The sequence below is a fragment of the Onthophagus taurus genome, chromosome 8 (genome assembly GCF_036711975.1).
Source record: "Onthophagus taurus isolate NC chromosome 8, IU_Otau_3.0, whole genome shotgun sequence".
Taxonomy (NCBI): domain Eukaryota; kingdom Metazoa; phylum Arthropoda; class Insecta; order Coleoptera; family Scarabaeidae; genus Onthophagus; species Onthophagus taurus.
In genome coordinates, this window is record NC_091973.1 from 3,618,221 (window position 1) to 3,633,380 (window position 15,160).

The 15,160-nt window shown below is 34.1% G+C and overlaps 3 protein-coding genes across 4 annotated transcripts; 2 read left to right on the forward strand and 1 right to left on the reverse strand.

Moving 5' to 3' along the window:
* Positions 1–26: 26 nt before the first annotated feature.
* Positions 27–3,657, forward strand: LOC111425276 (prolyl endopeptidase-like). Of its 2 annotated transcripts, XM_023059207.2 has the most exons (10): positions 27–168; positions 233–332; positions 393–887; positions 1,477–1,616; positions 1,667–1,826; positions 1,878–2,261; positions 2,310–2,423; positions 2,474–2,835; positions 2,882–3,212; positions 3,509–3,657. In XM_023059207.2, exons 1-10 carry the CDS (start codon positions 137–139, stop codon positions 3,572–3,574), a joined length of 2,184 nt encoding a protein of 727 aa, XP_022914975.2. In that variant the 5' UTR covers positions 27–136; the 3' UTR covers positions 3,575–3,657. The 2 variants fall into 2 exon arrangements, with proteins under 2 accessions (XP_022914975.2, XP_022914976.2); XM_023059208.2 differs by lacking the exon at positions 3,509–3,657 and having other exon boundaries at positions 2,890–2,999.
* LOC111425280 (Na[+]/H[+] hydrogen exchanger 3) lies at positions 3,627–9,523 on the reverse strand. Its single transcript, XM_023059210.2, has 11 exons — positions 9,014–9,523; positions 8,659–8,948; positions 8,269–8,558; positions 8,065–8,206; positions 5,627–5,732; positions 5,372–5,574; positions 5,032–5,297; positions 4,926–4,977; positions 4,655–4,873; positions 4,497–4,601; positions 3,627–4,421 (listed from the first exon to the last, which is right to left on the reverse strand). The coding sequence occupies exons 1-11, from the start codon at positions 9,255–9,257 to the stop codon at positions 4,389–4,391; spliced, it is 1,950 nt and encodes a 649-aa protein (XP_022914978.1). The 5' UTR covers positions 9,258–9,523; the 3' UTR covers positions 3,627–4,388.
* Positions 9,524–10,449: 926 nt separating this feature from the next.
* LOC111425274 (xanthine dehydrogenase-like) lies at positions 10,450–14,876 on the forward strand. Its single transcript, XM_071198678.1, has 9 exons — positions 10,450–10,556; positions 10,609–10,652; positions 10,702–10,874; positions 11,060–11,776; positions 11,830–12,636; positions 12,686–14,160; positions 14,213–14,556; positions 14,609–14,722; positions 14,773–14,876. Exons 1-9 carry the CDS (start codon positions 10,504–10,506, stop codon positions 14,841–14,843), a joined length of 3,798 nt encoding a protein of 1,265 aa, XP_071054779.1. The 5' UTR covers positions 10,450–10,503; the 3' UTR covers positions 14,844–14,876.
* Positions 14,877–15,160: the final 284 nt, after the last annotated feature.

Genomic DNA, 15,160 nt, shown 5'->3' on the forward strand with positions numbered 1-15,160 from the left:
TATTTCATTTTAATTGGTAACCCTGTATCAATATTCTGTATTTAGAAGTTATGATATTTCAAAAATAAATAATCAAAAAGCATATTTTAAATTAACACACAAAATTTGAGAATAAAATAACTGAATTTTTTATTTAATGCCCGTTTTATTACGTCTCGCAACTTTGAGGTTATTATTTTGTCTCAATCCTACACAAAAAGAAAGTGAGGTTAAGTTAAATCTGACTTTTTAGAATTCAAAGTGTTGTTCTCCGTTCGTTAAGAAAAATGTCTTTCCAATATCCGAAGGCACGTTTGGATGACACCGTTAAAGATAATTATCATGGTGTTGAGGTAAAAATTAGTTACATAAAAATAAGTTGTATTTTTAACAATTCTTTTAATAATGTTTAGGTTTTGGATCCTTTCCGATGGCTTGAAGACCCCGATGCGGAAGAGACCAAGGCTTTTGTTGACGCTCAAAACGCGATTACACGACCTTTCATTGATAGCTACCCATTAAAAGACCAAATTAACAAAAAAATGACTGAATTATGGAATTACCCCAAATTTTCCCCACCATATAAACATGGAAATAAATATTTTCAGTTTCGAAATACTGGTTTACAAAACCAAAGCGTTATTTATGTACAGGAAACATTAAATAGTGAAGCTAAAGTATTTTTAGATCCAAATTTGTTATCAGAAGATGGCACAATTGCTTTATCTGGGGTTGATTTTTCTGAAAATGGCGCTTACTTTGCTTATGGCTTAAGCAAAAATGGCTCTGATTGGTTAGAAATTAAATGCAGGGATGTTAATACAGGAAAAGATTATGATGAAGTGTTAAAAAAGGTTAAATTTACTTCCATGTCTTGGACACATGATGATTTAGGATTTTTTTATTGTGTAAGGGATATTAAAATTAACATGTAATATTAGAGTGCCTTTGGATTGTCTTTCTATAAGGTATAATGAACAAAGCATTTTTTATCCCAGCGCCTATCGTCCCTCATCATGTTGTCCAGGTCGAGGTTTATCCTGTCTCTCCAGAGCTTCAAAACAGCTTTCTTTCACTTTTATTCTCAGATACATAAATATCGAGAAAAATACGAAGAAATAATCTTAGCCGATTACAAAGTCGGCCGAGGTTATTTCTTATATCACAAATAGTATGTGGGGCGGCCGACGTCTTCGAAGTCGGCCGAGGTTATTTCTTATATCACAGAGTACTTGGGGCGGCCGACGTCTTCGAAGTCGGCCGAGCTTATTTCTTACATCACGAAGAGTACTCGGATAATCTCGGCCGACTTCGAAGACGTCGGCCGCCCCAAGTATTTTTCGTGATATAAGAAATACTCTCGGCCGACTTCGAAGACGTCGGCCGCCCTCTAATTTATCTTATGAATTTATGATATTTAAAAAATGTTGGATTCATTAATTTATAGCGAGATAATCCAGAGACACACTATATAATAACTCATTATTGTCTTTAAAGGCATATTTAGATAAAGAAGGAAAATCAGATGGTTCAGAAACCGATAGTAATGAAAAACAGAAACTTTATTATCATAGATTAGGAACTGAGCAATCTGATGATGTCGTTGTCGTTCAATTTGAAGATCCTCAATTAAGGATGTAAACATTTTTTATAAATTTATTTAAAAATTATTAATTTTTGTTTATAGAGGTGCACAAGTAAGTAATTGTGGGAAATATTTAATTGTAACGTCCATAAAAGGAAGTAAAAATAATTTGTTATATTTTGCCCGATTGGATAATATCGAAAAAATTTCGGGATTATTAGATTTACATCCGGTTGTAACTGAATTTGAAGCCGATTATGAAGTAATTAAATCATCTTTTCTATTTAAATCATGTTATTTATAATTTTTTTAGTATGTTGCGAATACGAAAGGAAAATTTGTGTTCCGCACAAACAAAGATGCCCCTAATTATAAATTAGTTTTGATTAACTTCGATAATTTAGATGATAAATGGGAGGATTTAATCCCCGTCCATGAAAACGACGTTTTAGATTGGGCGAAACCAGTCAATAACGACCAATTGGTTTTGTGTTACCTTCGTGATGTTAAAAACGTGATGTCTCTTCATAAGTTAGAAAGTGGCGAAAAAATGTATGATTTTCCGCTTGAATTGGGAACGATTTCTTGTTTGTCAGAAAAACATAATTCCGCCGAAATGTTTTACGGATTTTGTTCGTTTTTAAAACCTAATGTTATTTATCAAGTTGATTTAAACCAAGAACCGATTTCTCCTGAAGTAAAAGAAATCATCTTTTAGTGATACTTAATAACCGTTTTTTTTAAGATTTTTTATGAAACTAAACTGGAAAATTTTGATCCAAATAAATATGAAAGCAAACAAGTTTTTTACGAAAGCAAGGATGGAACTCAAATTCCAATGTTCATTGTTAACAAAAAAGTAACCTTTTCTTTTAATATTATTTGTTTAAACATAGAATTTTTTATTAGGGATTGATTAAAAATGGAACAAATCCGTGCCTTTTGTATGGATACGGTGGTTTTAACATCACGTTAACCCCTTCATTCTCAGTTACACGGCTAATATTTATGGATTGTTTCGATGGGGTATTTGCTCTCCCAAATATTCGGGGAGGAGGTGAATACGGCGATAAATGGCATAATGGGGGTCGATTTGAAAACAAACAAAATTGTTTTGATGATTTTCAAAACGCGGCAAAGTATTTAATCGAAAATAAATACACAAGCAAAGAAAAATTGATCATACAAGGTGGATCAAATGGCGGATTGTTGGTTGCTGCTTGCATTAATCAAGCACCTCAACTTTTTGGTGCAGCTATTTGCCAAGTCGGGTAAAATACACAAAATCTTATGTAATTGTAAAAAAATGGTTTTTAGCGTTTTAGATATGTTGCGTTACCATAAATTTACGATAGGATACGCTTGGAAAACAGATTATGGATGTTCGGATGAACCGGACCAATTTAAATATTTGTATAAATACTCACCGTTGCATAATGTACAAATTCCTGAAAACGAAGATGTCCAATATCCAGCCACTTTATTATTAACGGCCGATCATGATGATCGCGTCGTTCCCTTACATTCATTAAAATTCATCGCTGAAATTCAACGGAAAATTGGAGATTTGCCTCAACAAAAAAATCCTATTATGATTCGTGTTGAAACTAGGGCTGGACATGGTGCAGGAAAACCAACGTCTAAAATTGTAAATCTATATATTTACATATATAGTGTACGTGATTTGTTGTCACAAAAGATATTTCGACTACTGATTAATTACTCGCCCAGTATCATGAACTATACTTAGATGTGACTTAGGACGGCCGATGTCTCTGAAGTCGGCCGAGCTTATTGCTGATATCATGAAGAGTACTTCGGCCGCCCCAAGTACTCTTCGTGATATAAGAAATAAGCTCAATAACAATAATTAAGATATCTGCTGTGACAGCTAAAATCAAACACACAGTATATTTCGTATTTGTAAATTTTTCTTTATTACAGATTGATGAAGTTACCGATACATTAAGTTTTATTGCAAAGTCACTCCAATTAAAATGTCAAATTTAATAAGTTTAATTTAATGTTAATATTTGTTTTTTATTGTCTTAGGAAAAAAAACTTGGAAGAAATAAAGTTTATTTAACTACTTATTTTATTGTGGCAAAAAGAAACTTTTATTGATTCATTCTCAAACGTGTTTTATAACCATCGAATAAACGTAAATATTGTAAGTACTGGTTTACAAGTGAATAACAACAAAAATGGTCACAGCCATAAAAATCGGTAATTATAATAATACACAAAAATAATCTAAATATAAACAAAGAAAACTTTAAATTTATTTAAATATACAGCTATTTTTCTTACGCGTTGCATTTTCTACACTCTTAGATTATTAATAGTGATAAATCTATTTACGTTTTTTTATAAATGGGTAAATGCTTCCAAATACATCAAAACGTTGGTGTTAAAAACGATTTTTAATATATTTTTTTTAATTAGATCAAAAAAATATTTTCTATTTCAAACTATTTACAATAATCCAAACTAAAAAAAACCTATTCTCACTAAAGAACGTTTACATTTAAATATCTAATAAACACGCCAATACTGACAATAAGCTTAGCGGCTACAAAATATATATAAATATAACAAAAAAACATCCCTCTGAAAAATAAAGCTATCATTTAGGATTTTTTAGTGACTAGTACTCGCAAAATAATATAAGTTTATCAACTTGTACACATAAACGTATAGGAAATTGTTTAATAGGGAACAATTACGTTTATATAATTATTTTGCTGCTTAATTTTTTTCTCGATAGTTAAATAAAAATCCTGATTGCGAATAAAGCTAAAAAATAGTTATTTTTATAGACTTTTTACACCTGGTGTCCACTGATCGATTGTATTTGCTGCTTGCGAAAACAATTTTATTGCTTTATCTCAAAATTTAAAACGAGACAGATACACATTTAATCCGTACTTACTCTTATTGAACTCGGGTATCGATCTCGTGTCAAATCGGTATCGTTCAAACATAAATCGGAATCTGAATCGATTAAGCCACTCCCGTTTCTCGCATTACCACCTTCCTATAATGTTTAGAAGTCAGATGATGCAAATTAGAGCTGAAATCGTTCATTACCTGAGTCATTTGTTCCATTGTTGTAAGTAATCGTGCGAGAGGATTACAACAAACAGGGAGAGTTTCCAATAAAGTTGGTTTTGAATGTGTTAAAAGCGGTTTCATGTAGTTTGTATCGAAACTACCCCATACACGAGCCAAAAGACCTTTCTCGTTCGGTTTTGGCATATCCCCGCCAACTACATAGTTCCATTCTTGATAATTTGGGGTTCCATTACCCTAAAAAATTTTTTGTGACATCTAGAAATAATTAAAAATTAATTTTAGTTACATTTTGAGACGCTTGATTTGATAAAGCTTCAGTTTCTTCATCAACACCTACACTAGAATCATAAAAAAGTGTTATTTAATAATTTTTATTGTTTTATTATTCTTACGGTATTTGGAACCATGAAAGCAAATGTAAAGCGGCCCCTCCCTGTATAATAACTGTGATAATAACGATTAACGACGTTGTGGTTAACATGATTTGTCGAGCTTCGGAGACGGTGTTGCGTATTGCTAAAGCAAACGACATAGCGCCGCGTAAACCAGAAAAGAACAACATGTGTTGGAAATTCGGCGAAATTTTTGGTTCACGCGCTATGTTTAACAAAAATGATAACGGATATATGTTTGCGGCTCTTCCTATCATAGCACATATCTAATATTTTTTAATTAAGGAATATTTAGAATATAAAATAAAATATTTTTTAGTATTAGATAATTAAAGGATACAAATCCAGCTAAAATAAACAACGGGTCAAAATGGTGTTTGGGAAACGTGAACATCGAAACTCCAATATAGGTGAAAATAAAATTTTCCGCCAAGAAATTAAGTAATTCAAACATTTGTTTCGTACGTTGTCTCGAGTCATCAGAAAGGTTGTTGTATGTGTAATGGGCTTGACACATCCCGCAAAATAAGACAGATACTACCCCTAAAACATAATTTATTAATACAATTACAAAGTTTGTTTTAATATGTTTTACCTGTAAGCTCAGAAGCTTCGGCGATTAAAAACGTACTATAAGACATAAGTACAAAAAGTGCCGACTCTAAAAGTGGAAAATCTCTAACTCTAGTAAACTTCGTCAAGTAAAAATTTGAGTTAAGAAAAAAATATGATACAAAAATGAAAAAAATTAATAGTGTTCGACCGAAACTTCGTTCACTAATAATTACGCATTTGATCGGCGTATTTAGTAATTTAGTAATCGGACGTTTATATCACAAAGAGTACTTGGTCCCAAGTATCATGAACAGTAGTTAAGCGGCCGACGTCTTGGAAGTCGGCCGAGATTATTTCTTATATTAGGAAGAATACGTGGGGCGGCCGACGTCTTTGAAGTCGGCCGAGATTATTCGGCCGCCCCAAATACTCCTTGTGATATAAAAAATAACCTCGGCCGACTTCGAAGACGTCGGCCGCCCCAAATATTCTTAGTGGTATAAGAAATAAGCTCGGCCGACTTCGAAGACGTCGGCCGTCCTAAGCATCATGAATTTAGGGCGCCCCAAGTATTCTTCCTAATATAAGAAATAATCTCGGCCGACTTCGAAGACGTCGGCCGCCCCAAATATTCTTCGTGGTATAAGAAATAATCTCGGCCGACGTCTTTGAAGTCGGCCGAGATGATCCGAATACTCTTCGTGATGTAAGAAATAAGTTCGGCCGACTTCGAAGACGTCGGCCGCCCTAAGTTCATGATAATTAGGACGGCCGACGTCTTCGAAGTCGGCCGAGCTTATTTCTTATACCACGAAGAATATTTGGGGCGGCCGACGTCTTCGAAGTCGGCCGAGATAATTTCTTATATTAGGAAGAATACTTGGGGCGGCCGACGTCTTCGAAGTTGGCCGAGATTATTCGGCCGCCCCAAATACTCCTTGTGATGTAAGAAATAACCTCGGCCGACTTCGAAGACGTCGGCCGCCCTAAGTTCATGATACTTGGGACGGCCGACATCTTCGAAGTCGGCCGAGGTTATTTCTTATATCACAAAGAGTACTTGGGGCGGCTGACGTCTTCGAAGTCGGCCGAGATGATCCGAATACTCTTCGTGATGTAAGAAATAAGCTCGGCCGACTTCGAAGACGTCGGCCGCCCTAAGTTCATGATACTTGGGACGGCCGACATCTTCGAAATCGGCCGAGATTATTTCTTATATTAGGAAGAATACTTGGGGCGGCCGACGTCTTCGAAGTCGGCCGAGATTATTCGGCCGCCCCAAATACTCCTTGTGATGTAAGAAATAACCTCGGCCGACGTCTTCGAAGTCGGCCGAGATTATTTCTTATATTAGGATGAATACTTGGGGCGGCCGACGTCTTCGAAGTCGGCCGAGATTATTCGGCCGCCCCAAATACTCCTTGTGATGTAAGAAATAACCTCGGCCGACTTCGAAGACGTCGGCCGCCCTAAGTTCATGATACTTGGGACGGCCGACATCTTCGAAGTCGGATGAGATTATTTCTTATATTAGGAAGAATACTTGGGGCGGCCGACGTCTTCGAAGTCGGCCGAGATTATTTCTTATATTAGGAAGAATACTTGGGGCGGCCGACGTCTTCGAAGTCGGCCGAGATTATTCGGCCGCCCCAAATACTCCTTGTGATGTAAGAAATAACCTCGGCCGACTTCGAAGACGTCGGCCGCCCTAAGTTCATGATACTTGGGACGGCCGACATCTTCGAAGTCGGCCGAGATTATTTCTTATATTAGGAAGGATACTTGGGGCGGCCGACGTCTTCGAAGTCGGCCGAGATTATTTCTTATATTAGGAAGAATACTTGGGGCGGCCGACGTCTTCGAAGTCGGCCGAGGTTATTTCTTATATCACAAAGAGTACTTGGGGCGGCTGACGTCTTCGAAGTCGGCCGAGATGATCCGAATACTCTTCGTGATGTAAGAAATAAGCTCGGCCGACTTCGAAGACGTCGGCCGCCCTAAGTTCATGATACTTGGGACGGCCGACATCTTCGAAGTCGGCCGAGATTATTTCTTATACCACGAAGAATACTTGGGGCGGCCGACGTCTTCGAAATCGGCCGAGATTATTTGGCCGCTCCAAATACTCCTTGTGATATAAGAAATAACCTCGGCCGACTACGAAGACGTCGGCCGCCCTAAGTTCATGATACTTGGGACGGCCGACATCTTCGAAGTCGGCCGAGTTTGTTTTTTCGTATTTTTCTCGATATTTATGCATCTGAGAGCAAAAGTGGAAGAGAGCAATATTGTTAAAAATAAAATTTGCTACAACTTTTGTTCTGAAAGTTTTTTTGTAGTATGCTCCGAATCCCGAGTGTTTTATCCGCAAGTATCATGAACAATATTTATAAGTAAATTCTCAAATAAAAATATTCTACAATTAATTATTGGTTTCGGTCCGACACTATAAATGAAAATCAAATATAAAAAGGATATTAATGCTGTGAAACATCCCATAACAGCTCCGATAAACAACGATAGCATAAAAATTCCGAAAAAATCGCCAACGGCTTTAAAGAACGCTATAGTTTCAAAATCTCCAGTTCCAGAATATCTTTCTCCATAATTTTGTATAGAACTATCAAAAAAAAATGATCAATAATAAATAATTTAAAAATAAAACATGAATAAATAACATACCCACTCAATACAATAGAAACAGCATCGTTTAAGACACTTTCGCCGAATACTAAGGCATAAAGGTTGACGTCGACCCGAAGATCGTGGAATATTGCCAATACTGTAAGCGGATCGGTGGAGGATATCAATGCACCGAAGTATAACGTATCTAAAAACGTGAAACTACTCGCCAAATGTGCGGGCATCAACTGGACACAGCCGTACATCAACGCCCCCACCAAAAACGAAGATACAGCGGTACCTATTATTGCGTATGTTAGTATAGCACCAAGATTGCGAAAGAAATATTTCTGAAAGTTTTTAAAAACGTTAGTTGTGGGACGCATGCAGTGAATTAATAAGCTGTAGTATATAGTCATATTTATGTTTTGTTTTAAAACAATTTCTTACCCTTTTGAGGGAATATCCCGCGTGAAAAATGATGGGTGGTAGAATGATATTGAAAAATATTTCCGGATCAAATGTTGCTTTTAAATCTATCTCGTTATCTTGCAAGTTTATTTCTCCACGAAATGTATATTCGTAGGATTTATTCTTTAATAAACCGTTTACAGGAAATTTTAATGATAATATGTCAGGTGGAAGACTTGAATTATATTTGTCATCATTTGAAATTACTGTCATTGATAATACAGGATCTGTACTTCCTGCATAACGTATTATAGCTCCTACTATTAAACCTAAAAAAATAATTATACAAATATACATCTTTATATCTCTACTTTTTTGTTATTATTATTATTACCATAAATAACAGCAAGTCCTGTCTCATGTAGAAAACTTACTCTACGGTGTTTAAACAACCAAATAGTCAACACTGTTAATATTAATAATATAGTATAAGACAATAAATTCAATGTATCCAAACGATGCGTTGATTGAGCTTTAGCATCTAAAACAATATCAGTTTCTGCCGCATCACAATCCAAAAGGTTTAATGCTAGGAACACTTGGAAAAAGCACAAGATACACGAAATGGTTGATTCCATGTTGTTTGTTTTGATTATTTTTTATCAAAGGCTACGATCAAAAAGCTGTTATTTATATTTATCTAAACGAAATCGACGTATTATTGTTAAATTTATTAAAATCGGTGTAGTTGTAACTGTATTTACTTGAAAAAATGTCAAAGAAACCAACTCATTTTCTTTTTTTAGACCCGCGACAGTGACAGCTTAACAACTACGACTTCTAACCAGTGGCGTATCGTAGCTTAACATCAAGGGTACAACCAGAATAAAATTATCGATAAAACTAATCTTCGAAAGTTTGATTAATCTATTGTGTAGATATTGTTTACATCGTTCTGTCTATAAACTGATTGTATCGTAATAAATGACTCACTTGAAATGATAACGCAATTTCTTTTTATTACAAATTTAAAATTTGTTAAGTGTTATTTAGAAATTTAATTTTTTATTTATTTTAATATTGATTATTATAATATTATTGTTTTCTGTTAAAAAAAACAGTGACGTAACAAAAGATTCTTTATTAATCATCGTTATTATATCAAATTAATTTTTACAATATTTTAAAACCAAGTTTTTCTTGCTTAAAATTTATGGAACTTGAATACTTGAGAATTTTTTTTATATCACGAAAAATACTTGGGGCGGCCGACGTCTTCGAAGATTTCGTTCTAAAAATTTTTTTGAAGTATGCTCCGATTCCTGAGTGTTTTATCTCCAAGTATCATGAACAATATTTAGGACGATCGAATAAATAAATTCCCAAATAAAAATATTCTGCAATTAAAAAATTTGAAAAATACTTACCCTAAGTATTGTTTATGATACTTGGGGCGGCAACAAGATTTTTATTACATCTATTATTTTAATTAATGCAATGTTGAGGGTTGCTGCGTAAAGCATAGATTAAAGCAAAATAAAACAAGGACTATTAATAAATAATAAATAAAATATTGCATAAATCTAAAATGAAAAAAATCCTCTTAGATAACAATTATAAATAAATAAATCTGTTTATTTATCATAATTAAAGTTTTTAGAAAAAATAATTATTTTGCTTTAATTTTGAAATAGACGAAATTAAAGGTCAACTAAGAAAGATATCTTTTACCAAAATAGATGCATTAATTGCTTTTCTTATCATTTCCGCGACTCTTATTTATTTTCTATTTATTTTGCATTTATTTTCAAAACAGTCGTTTAGGAATAATAAACCGTAAATTGTGTTCAGTGTTGAAATAGATTTAATATTGATGATTCTAAAATGATGAACTTTTTAAAATTTGGTTCCAATAGGAACGAAAATTCTATGCCAATGTAAGAAAATTTAATTCAAACATTTTTGTTATTATTTTATTTTAATTTGTAGTAAAAATGAAATTCGATTATATATTCACGATGAACTCCATATCGGTAAGATTTTATCATTCCCATAGGGTGTAATAATAAAATTAATTTTCAGTCAAAACAGATAATTTTTCTCCCAGCACTTCTTTAAATACTTATTTAAGGAAACAATCAAATTTAACCGGAACGAAAGTGATGTGTAGAGAAGGTGGTTGTGGTTGTTGTGTTGTTACGGCTATTATCAAACATCCAGTTACAACGAAAGAAGTTGTATTAGCTGTTAATTCTGTAAGATTAGTGTAATTAATTATCGCACCAGACGTCATCATTGCAAGTATACAACCAATATCACAGTATTGGTATTGCAATACGCGATTTGTGTATTCAGATATATTCAGTGTGATATTGGTTGCATACTTGCAATGTTGTATAACTGCATATATTATTATATAATTTTTTTAATTTTAAAATAGTGTTTAGTGTCAATATTTTCATGTGAAGGTTGGAGAATAGTAACAATAGAAGGTTTAAAAGATAGCAAAGGAAATTATAACGCAATACAAGAAGCTTTAGTAAAATATAACGGAACGCAATGTGGATTTTGTACACCGGGTATGATTATGTCAGCTTATGCAGCATTGCAAAATCCAAATTTAACCAAAGCTGATATGGAAAATTCTTTGGGAGGTAATCTTTGTCGTTGTACCGGTTATAGGCCGATTTTAGAAGCATTCAAATCTTTATCTAAACTGGAAAATGATTTGCCATGTAAGGCGCATGACATCGAAGATATGCCAAGTTGTCCGTTAAAAGACGAACTTAACGATTGGACTCAATTATTTCCCTTAAACACAACACCGTTTGGATTAGAATTGAGCGAATCATCTTGGTACAAAGTCTTCACGATTAAGGAGATCTTCGAATTATTCGCCAAATATCCACAAGCTACTTATCAATTAGTTGGGGGAAATACCGCGAAAGGTGTTTATAGAACCACTGATAAAGAACTATACATAGACATTTCTGGAGTGAAAGAACTGCGCTTGACGAGAGTAGCAACTATTGGAGCTGGAACAACATTGAATGAGTTAAAAGATTTTTTTAGATCAACTGCAAAGTTGAAATCTTTTGGCTATATGAATAAACTTGCTGATCATGTTGATTTAGTAGCTACTGATCCTATCAGAAATGTAAGTTAGATATATACACTTTTTGCTTCATCATAAAAATATATTTTTTTTAGATTGGAACTATTGCAGGAAATCTTTCGATTAAATATGAACATAATGAATTTCCATCAGATATTTTTCTTATTTTAGAAGGTGTAGGTGCCACACTCAATATAGTATCCAAAGATAAAACACAAACAGTAACTTTAGTTGACTACCTAAAAATGGATATGAAACAGAAAGTAATAAAGGAGGTAACATTTCCACCATTGAATACATCATATCTCTTCGACAGTTATAAAATTATGCCACGTGCTCAAAACGCACATGCAATGGTAAACGCAGCATTTCTACTTCAGCTTAATGGAAATTCAGTTGTTGAAAACGCAAGAATTGTGTATGGTGGGATAAATCCAAAATTTATTCACGCAACAGAATTGGAATCTACTATTAAAAACAAAAAACTATTTGATGATGCCTTCTTGCAATCGTGTTACAAAACTTTAGATGATGAATTAAATCCGGATTACGTATTACCAGATCCCAAACCAGAATTTCGTAAAGGTTTAGCAATTGCTCTTTTTTACAAATATGTTTTGAGTATAGCCCCTCAATATATGGTAAATGAAAGGTACTATTCTGGTGGAAAAAAGTTGGTGAGGCCTATTTCAACTGCAACTCAAGATATTTTGAACCCACAAGAAGATATTTATCCTATAACAGAAGCTATTTCGAAATTAGAAGCGAAAGCTCAGGCTTCAGGTGCTGCCAAATACGTTATGGATTATCCTGACGAACCTAGACAGGCGTTTGCTGCTTTAGTTCTTGCCAAAGCAGCACCTTATTCAACCTTTGATGCCATTGATACTTCAAAAGCATCGGTAATAAACAAATACGTTTTGTTTTATTGTTAAAAATCTTTCGTTTTAGAAAGTTAAAGGATTTTTAGGATTTTATTCATCAAAAGATATTCCTGGTAACAATTTTTTTACTAGCTTTCTGCCAAAGCAAGAAAAAATATTTGCGGATAAAATGATAGAATATTATTCACAACCTGTTGGTATGGTGTTAGGCACTACTCAAGAAATAGCGGAACGTGCTGCTGATTTGGTAACTGTACAATACACCAAGCCAACGAAAAAACCCTTATTGACAATACCAGATATAATTAAAAAGAATGATACGACAAAAATAGTAATAGATAGCAAAGTTGACAGAAAAACTAAAGGAAATGATATTAAACGTGAAATAAAAGGTAATTATCTTTCTTCATTACAATATCATTTTCACATGGAGACTCAAAGTTGCAACGTGATACCTGTCGAGGATGGTTTAGATGTGTTTCCAACAACTCAATGGATGGATATTGTACAACATGGTATTGCTATGAGTTCTAATATTGATACGAATAGGATTAACATACAAGTTAGACGTTGCGGAGGTGGATATGGGGGAAAAATAACCAGAAATGCAATGCCGTCCTGCCAAGCAGCTCTTGGGGCAACTTTACAACAAAGACCAACTAGGATATGGCTACCTTTTGAAACAAACATGTCTGCTCTGGGGAAAAGAATTCCATGCTACGCTAATTACAAAGTTGGTGTTAATGAAAAAGGCGTCATACAATATTTAGATGTAGATGCATACATGGATTATAGCACATCTGGCAATGAACCACAAATGCAACTGTTGATTCCAATGATTCTTAACGGTTATTATCCCGACCCTGTGAAAATACAGACGTATCATACATTAACAGACACTCCAGGAAATATTAGCTGCAGAGGACCAGGTACAACTGAAGGCCTTGGTTTGATTGAATCTGTAATGGAACATATTGCTTATGAACTCAAACTTGATCCTATCGATGTACGAAAAGCAAATTGGGATAAAACGAATCATCCAAAACTTATAGATTTCATGACACAATTTGAGATCGATGCAAATATTGATCAACGAAAGCAAACTATTAATGATTTTAATAAAAACCATAGATGGAGAAAAAAAGGTATATCCACAGTAACTATGGCTTATCATTACGACATAATCGGACCATGGAACGTACTTGTCTCAGTCTACCATGTAGATGGAAGAGTTTCTATCGCTCATGGAGGAATCGAAATTGGACAAGGCATTAATACTAAAGTAGCTCAAGTTTGTGCTTATTGTTTTGGTATACCCGTGGAAATGATTCAAGTAAAACCGTCTAATAATTTAATTTCGCCAAATTGTTTTACAACTGGGGGAAGTGCTACTAGTGAATCGGTGTGTTGGGCTGTTATTAAAGCTACAGAAGTTATTAAAGATCGCATGAAACCAGTAAAAGATGAAAACAAAAATGCAAATTGGGTTCAATTAGTTCAAGCATGTTTTTTGGCAAACATTCCTTTATCTGCAACTTATGAGTAAATAAAAAATCATAATAAATCATACATTATTAAGTAATGTTATTTGTAGCTTTAATAAGAAAGAAGTGAAACCTTATGTGATTTATGGCATATGTACTGCTGAAGTAGAAATAGATATTTTAACAGGTAATCATATTTTAAGTCGCGTGGATCTTCTCGAAGATGTCGGGAATAGTATGAATCCAGCTGTGGATGTTGGCCAAGTCGAAGGAGCTTTTGTGATGGGCTTGGGTCTTTGGACACTTGAAGAAATCATTATGGCAGATACCGGCGAAATCAAAACGAACAGGACTTGGAATTACAAAATACCTGGGGCTAAAGATATTCCAGTTGATTTTCGGGTCAAATTTCCCAAAAATAATGCAAATCCCGTTGGAATTTTTAAGTCCAAAGGTATTCAAAAAACTAAAAATAAATAAGTAAATAAATAAATAAAAAATTTTAGCGGTCGGTGAGCCTCCTTTATGTATGGCATGTGTAATTCCCTTTGCTATACGACAAGCTTTAGATTCTGCTAGGAAAGAGTCAAAAACAAAAGAGTCATCGTGGATCCCTATGAGTACGACCAAATTTTTTTTATTTCAATGTTTTTAAAATATTTTTTTTCAGATGGTCCCACAACTGTTGAAGCTACCTTTATGAATAGTTTAAATGATTATACGCAATATAAATTAAATTAATGTAGATTTTTATTAATTGGGGATTGAAATATTTTTAAAAATTAAATGAAAACAAAAAAGTGTGCTTTAATTTAACCTCCATCTTCTTAATGTAGCTTTTGATAGTTTTATGCCTAGAAAATATCAAATAACGCGTGAATTGCGTTCGTGATAGAGTTCCTGAACTTAGATCATTTTTTAATTGTGTCTCACTCTCCTTCTTATTGTTTCTATTTCTATGGATGCAAAGATGGAAGACTGGAATATATCCTGGAGAAGCTAGAGTCGGGCGAGGAGAATCTGTGAGAGAGTGAGGATGAGGATGACTTAATTTAGGT